Source organism: Rosa chinensis, chromosome 2 (assembly GCF_002994745.2).
Source record: "Rosa chinensis cultivar Old Blush chromosome 2, RchiOBHm-V2, whole genome shotgun sequence".
NCBI lineage: Eukaryota > Viridiplantae > Streptophyta > Magnoliopsida > Rosales > Rosaceae > Rosa > Rosa chinensis.
The window spans coordinates 55,217,810-55,224,232 of NC_037089.1; the positions used below are offsets into that span (position 1 = coordinate 55,217,810).

The 6,423-nt window shown below is 37.5% G+C and overlaps 1 protein-coding gene across 2 annotated transcripts; it reads right to left on the reverse strand.

Annotated features, from left to right (window-relative positions):
• Positions 1 to 886: 886 nt before the first annotated feature.
• LOC112188060 (DNA-repair protein XRCC1) lies at positions 887 to 5,182 on the reverse strand. Of its 2 annotated transcripts, none has more exons than XM_024327081.2 (8): positions 5,041 to 5,182; positions 4,359 to 4,715; positions 4,072 to 4,260; positions 3,423 to 3,534; positions 3,072 to 3,154; positions 2,804 to 2,917; positions 2,409 to 2,495; positions 887 to 1,509 (listed from the first exon to the last, which is right to left on the reverse strand). In XM_024327081.2, exons 2-8 carry the CDS (start codon positions 4,581 to 4,583, stop codon positions 1,162 to 1,164), a joined length of 1,158 nt encoding a protein of 385 aa, XP_024182849.1. In that variant the 5' UTR covers positions 4,584 to 4,715; positions 5,041 to 5,182; the 3' UTR covers positions 887 to 1,161. The 2 variants fall into 2 exon arrangements, with proteins under 2 accessions (XP_024182849.1, XP_024182847.1); XM_024327079.2 differs by having other exon boundaries at positions 4,937 to 5,089.
• Positions 5,183 to 6,423: the final 1,241 nt, after the last annotated feature.

The following is a 6,423-nucleotide window of genomic DNA, read 5'->3' on the forward strand; positions in this document are numbered from 1 at the left end:
TTCAATGGAAGCCGGACGCGTCGCAACAAGCGCGTGAACCCTACGCGCTGCGGGTCAAAGTCACCTCCAGGAAGATAAGCTCCACCCAATTTGTAGATCACAATATAAGGAGCAACTTTCATAATTAGAACCAATGCCGATTCGACCTGGATCGAGCTAGATAAAGCTCGAAAGTTTTCGACCACTTCAAGTCTCGATTTCGAACTCCGCACTTCAAACTGATCTTCAAGGCTGGTATGGAAGAAATGAGCATGACGAGAGTTACAAAACCCAGTAGATTTCGAGACCTAAAATGGTTGGAATCGGTCGAAGCATAGTCAGAGATCGGTCGCCTCCTTGCGGCCTTTGAATCTGCCTTCCATGGTACAAATCAATCCATGGGGAAGAAAAGGAGAGAGAGAGAGAGGAAGAGAATGGTGCCGGTGGCGCCACAGTTGAACGCTGAACGGTGAAAATCTGGCTGGGTTAAGGTTTTTGAAAGGGAGAGAATTTCTGGAATTTTCCAAAAAGTTTCCAAAAAGGAAACTTCAGATATTTTTTGGGATTTTTCTATTATATGGAATTTCCTGAAATACTAAAAACTTCAGCAGATCATAACTCATTAATATATTCTCGGAATTTAGTATGCTGCATGTCCACGAACTTGTCTCAACTTGCCCTACGACTTTCGTGAAGAAAGTTTTAGGAGAAACTCAACGAATAAAAAATCAACTCTTGACTCCTCGAAAATAAAATGTTTCAAATAATTATTCATCCAAAACATTTTCACTTCACCCAAAAACAAATCAGAGGCACCCAAAACAAACAATCACACAAACCAACAACTTATTGATTTTTGGAAATCATCCTAAATTAATAACGAAAATTCGAACGATTATAGGGTTGAAGGAAATAGTCGCAGCGCAGAGAGAGTTGCAGAACAAACCGAAACCAGAGAAAATTTTTCAAATCTGGACTTCTCGAACGACATCAATGCTCGTTCCTTCTAAGTGAGCGAAAGCAATGAGGTTACTCAAACAAGTGCTTGAGAAAATTCACCTCTATAGGAAAAAGTATCAAGGAAGAAACTTTGAGAAGGTACCAAAAATTTTTAAGAATTTTTTTTTTTAAAGCAAACAAGATTTTACTGTCAATCATCTAGACATGTACATGAGATAGAGATCACTCTGTATTAGAGATCTTGGAAGCTATAGTATTATATGCAAGATCGATTTCCTCTTCTGTCATCTCAAGTGTTTCATCACTGTCATATACTGCGGCACCGCTGCATAGTGCTTCAGTTTCCCCTTTGTCCTTCTCTCGTCTTCCAGTCTTTCGTTTTTTCTTCCTTGAAGAATCATCATCCAAATTATGAAGTTCTACCTCATAAATTCGTTTACAGTCCATAGCCTGTCTGCAAAGATCTTCCTTTGATATGGCCACAGAGTTATTTCCTGTGCTTTCGAGCTTTGCAAGCTCCTCAACTACATGAGGAATGAAATTCCATTGTTCAGTTATCTGCTGGACATCCTGCAAAGTACAAACAAATTCAATAATTGGACTTGAGGATAAAGCAACGTGTCAACTTATTTCCCAAAACTTCCGAGTTGTCATTGTCAAACTTTTAACTGGAAACTGGAAAGCATCAATGGGTTTCTGTCTAATTTTAAAGATTTGTTTCGCCACCATCTTAGATAAGATATTGGTGTAACTGCATGACAGAGTCAGCGCCAAGGATTAGTTTGCACCAACAAATTTGCAACTAACTGAGCTCAGTTTGCAACTAGGATGCTCACAAGTCAAAGATCTAACAAGGCTACAATAACTAGGATTAGTTTCAGGAAATGCAGAAGGCCAGTGCCAGCAAGTATCGTGATAACTAAGCTTAAATGATCCAGTGACTAAATCAGTGGCCTAGAGTGACATCTATTGATTATACAAATATTTTAATAATCTCCACTGCACCTATGAATAGACGTGAAGCAAGCCCAGCCTATAAGACACAGTATCTCATTTACAAAATAAATACAAACATAACGTACTAATTAAAATTCAGAAAAATGTAGGCTACTGATGACCAAAGTAAAATTCATATTTGGTACAAAGAAATCTATCAATCATTCATCACTCTTCTATAATTATGCATGTCATAATCATCTAAAACATTTACTGCATCTATTAATTCACTGCCAAGAGAATGTGATGGAATAAAGATGTTGCTGACTTCAAATGGTGAAGAAAACTATTGATATTTGTTTCCAACTGCAATTTGAGGACCCAAGCCTTGACTTAAATGTTGTGTACCCTGCTACAGGGTTTAAATTAAGGTTCTGTTCGCTTTCTATTTTAAAGAGCTGAGGGGACCCAAGCGTGCAACAACAAAGTTTAAAGCTATTTCAAAAGACCAAAGTGCGTTTCAGTAGAAATACCTGTTTTTGTTCCAGAGAAGCTATGGCATCTTGTAAACAAGTTAAAATCCCTTCAGCTGCTATCTGCTTTATCTCATCTGGGTCTGGCTATAACAGGTAAAAAGAGCAGAAAAAAGATTAGATGTATTCAGAAGATATGATGATTCTTGTATGAACTTTAAAGGCAAAAAAGAAAAAAAAAGAAAAAAAGAAATTATAAAATCTCAGAACTCTCAACCATCTACTATCAAAGGGAAGAGATGAAACATAAATTCTAAAGTTAAAACTGAAATCATTTAACAAAAACTCCAGCTGCTAAAAAAGAAAGTTTTGAACTCCAGCAGGCTCGCTTTTGGCCAAACAAGACTATACATAAGGGCATGCGAAACACAGATAAAAAGCAGAATACCAATAACCTTTTCTTCTTGACTCTCCAGCCATGATATCGTCTTCTTCAAATCATTGACTGCCCACTTCTTCACTTCAGATGGAGAAAAGCACTCTCTAACAGAGTCAGCAGCTTTGACATGCTAAACGTAAACACAAGAAACAGAAAAGCATTGGTATGTAGAAATAATTGCATCACACTTCAGTCAAAAATGTTGCTGCAATAATTAAAGAATCAAAAAGCATTTTGAAGTTATACTAATATATTTATAGGACATCAAACAAGTCAAAACATACCTTTAAAGTTGCAGAGGCAGTTGGTTTTGAAGGAGAATCTCCATCCTGCTTTTTAGATCTACTAGGCCGGGATAATCTCTGGTCTGCAAGCAGCCAAAAAGTCTGGATCAGCTACACATACATGCATACTAACAAAAACAACAAAATCTTAAGACCAAATAGTGACCAACTTAAATATCCTTAATGGGATTTGAGAGAACTAAATTTCCTATAGTAACGTATGCAAAGAAAAAAGAATCAAAACAAATGAAAAATTAAGACGAGTGAAATTTTTTGGAAGTACTGTCACATGTAACTCACATATAGTCTTGCTCACCACAATAATGTCAACAAAGAGAGACAATTACTTACCATGCCTGTTGTCCTGGGAAACACTGCTTTTACGCCAGGGTTTCCCAGCATGCATAAGGTAACTTTCTATATCAACAAGCTTCTTCTGCGTGTAACACTCTGATATCCATTCCTGATGAACAAAGTAGATACCATTAAATAATTACAATGTTTAAATTATCATTCTTAAGAAAATTGCTGAAGCATAAAAAATGGAGCATGATTAAAGAAGAATAGTACAATGGGGCTTGTTCTATGGTATTGTAAGACGACATCTTCTTAAGCTAATCAACCCATGTAACAGACATGAGAAAATAGTAAACTGACTGACACCTTCGAAAACAGATATCTGCACATACTAACAATAAGAAATGCGGGGTTGATGACAAACTTCCAAACCCACTCTTGAGTTCCTATGTTGCATGGATTGCATATGTAGAATAGAAGTCTTACTTAAGTTAAATTGCAACTAGCTTTCTATGAAAGTTGGCTTTATGGAACAGAAGTATTGAACAAGTGGTTAACAAATAGTTCCTTAATCAAATATAACGTGCTGCCTCAAGTAGTTAAATTATGAACCATCTGAGCTAACCAAAACAGAAAAAACTAAACTTAATATCATACGCAGATCAACTATACTTGGAAAAAAAATGACACAAAAACTTAGTACCTTTGAAACAATAGTTCCACAATCTGCCTCAACTTGTCGAAACTTAGGGGTGTTTGAAAACGCACAAACCAAGAGAGTGCATTCTGAACTCCAATCAGGCTGATATTCTGCTCCCATTTCCAACGCCTGTGACCGTAAAATGCTGCGCTCAGGATTAACAAAACCAGATAGTACAAACACAACCCCTTCCTGCAAATAACACTTAAAATGTCAGCCTAAAATCAACAAGTCAGATGACAAACAGAACAGTGCAACTTGATAAATACACATTCGATACTATCTAGTACCAGAAGTTTGGACACATTTGTTGTTCCCGAGCTGGATGCACCAGAATTCTTGCTGCTTCCCCGCCCTTTCCCTTGCGTGGGCTTTTGACCCTCCTTCCTTTCCTCACCTTCACCATCCCCATTTGGTTTCTTTTCAGGAGACTCACTCTCATTGTCTCTTGAACTCACCCATGAAGGAAGGTTTCGGTTGCCGGGCTTATTAGCACCATTCTTGGAATGAGACATGGCAAAAGACCCCACTCAAATTCCCCAGATGCTTCTAATCAAAAGCTAAACAAAATGCCCAAGTTCACAGATGACTAATAGGAAAAGAACACCATAGTTTGCTCCAGCTTTACCATGATGCTTGATATTTACCTACACATCATAACACGTCTGAATCATCATCACCCAAATTTGCTACACGTTCTAATAATATCCAAAACCAGACACCCATAACTAAAAAAAGATCAAAAGGAAAAAGAAAAAAAAGATACAATCATCAAATCAATAAGATTTCCAGTTCAAAGTGCAGAGAGAGGATGATATCATCGAAAACGAAATTCTTGCATCATCAACATGCAACCCAGAATCCTTACCGCCAATGAAAGACAAGAATTTGAAGAATGAAGTGGGTGTTGTTGAGGTTGGGAGGAAGGTAAACCCAAATTGCAGGAAGAGAGTAATATAATATTGGCGTTACCTTCTCTGAACCTGGGAATGATTCCAAGTCTGTGTACAACGTTTGGGCGTTCTTCTACTCTCTCAGGTGTTCTGTAGGCCAGTACTAAATCTACGGGTTGGCAAAAAATACCCGGGTTACCCAACCCGGTCGGGTCGGATTTGTGTAGGTATATTCTGCTGTTATCGAAAATATTCACCTGATCAGTTGCTGACCAAGAAAATAATGCTCAACCACCCCTGGATGTAAATCCAAGGACAGAGAGAATTATTATTAAGTTGAGGTGTTTTGTTTTCCACCCTTGGATGTAAATCTAAGGGTTGTTGAGTATAAATTCTTTGGTCAGCAACTGACCAGGTGAACACCACTGCTGCTGTTATAGTCAACCAATGGAGATTAGTCCCACCCTATGATTGAGTCTTGGTTTTACTTCGTTGTTTTATTATGTAGAACAGTAGAAATGGTGTTAGCTCAATGGTTAGAGCACCCACTATCTAAAATCGAGGAAATGAGTTGTGACTTTAAGTTGTATTGTCCTACTTGTAATCAATCACTCTCATAGATGAATTTCAATTAATGATTAAAACCACTTAAGCAATTCCAACAGTTTCTCTATAATTTCTGTATTATAGGGAAACAAAAGTTAAAGCTTTAGCCTCTTTTTCTTCTCCAACTCCAACATATTCCATATTTTACAACAATCTCTAAAATCTTCATATTCTTGCTTAAAATTTTAGAGTTTGCTGTAAATATAGGGAATTTGGTTTTCTGTTTCCTCACTTTCCCTAAAATAGAGATATTTATAGGGAATCTGTTGGAGCAAAAGAAGCTTATTTTTCCTTAAAGTAGAGAAAAATCAAAATATGGGAAATCTGTTGGAGTTGCTCTTAAAACTGTTAGAGAACCTCAAAATGTATTTTATTTTTTTCTTCCCCATTACATTTCTACAAGACTTCGTTATGGTCAAGAGCAAGTTGGACCTGTAAACAACTTATAAGCCAGGGTAGTGAGCAACACTGTAGATGGGTCAATAATGCCAGAAGGTCATAATAATATCTTTCTCTTCAGACTTTTCTTCAACTGGTAGGCAAAAGTTATTGGCCTGACTACTCTACCTGATCCTCTACATGCCATTGTGAGGTCGATAAGGCTCACTGTTCGTACCATTGAATCACTAATCTCGATCTGCCACCAAGCTTGTTTTTACGGTGGAAAAACATAAGAAGAAATGGTCCGCCTATTTCCGGGAACCTGATGTCATTTTGGGGATGAAGAATGATGTCATTTAGTGCAATGACTGCCATCCTCTAGGTCTATATAACCTCATGGACCTCTTCAGAAGGAACACACACAACCACACCAGAACCTATATAGCAATAAGATTTCTTATAAGCCACCAAAACC

Bases quoted from the DNA above. Each gene is read 5' to 3' on its own strand.
- LOC112188060 (XM_024327081.2), bottom strand. From the start codon at position 4,583: ATGTCTCATTCCAAGAATGGTGCTAATAAGCCCGGCAACCGAAACCTT. The intron at 2,918-3,071 runs GTATGTTTTGAC...GTTTACGTTTAG, and splicing joins CTGCCTCTGCAACTTTAAAG to CATGTCAAAGCTGCTGACTC. The intron at 1,510-2,408 runs GTATTTCTACTG...TGTACTTTGCAG, and splicing joins CTTCTCTGGAACAAAAACAG to GATGTCCAGCAGATAACTGA.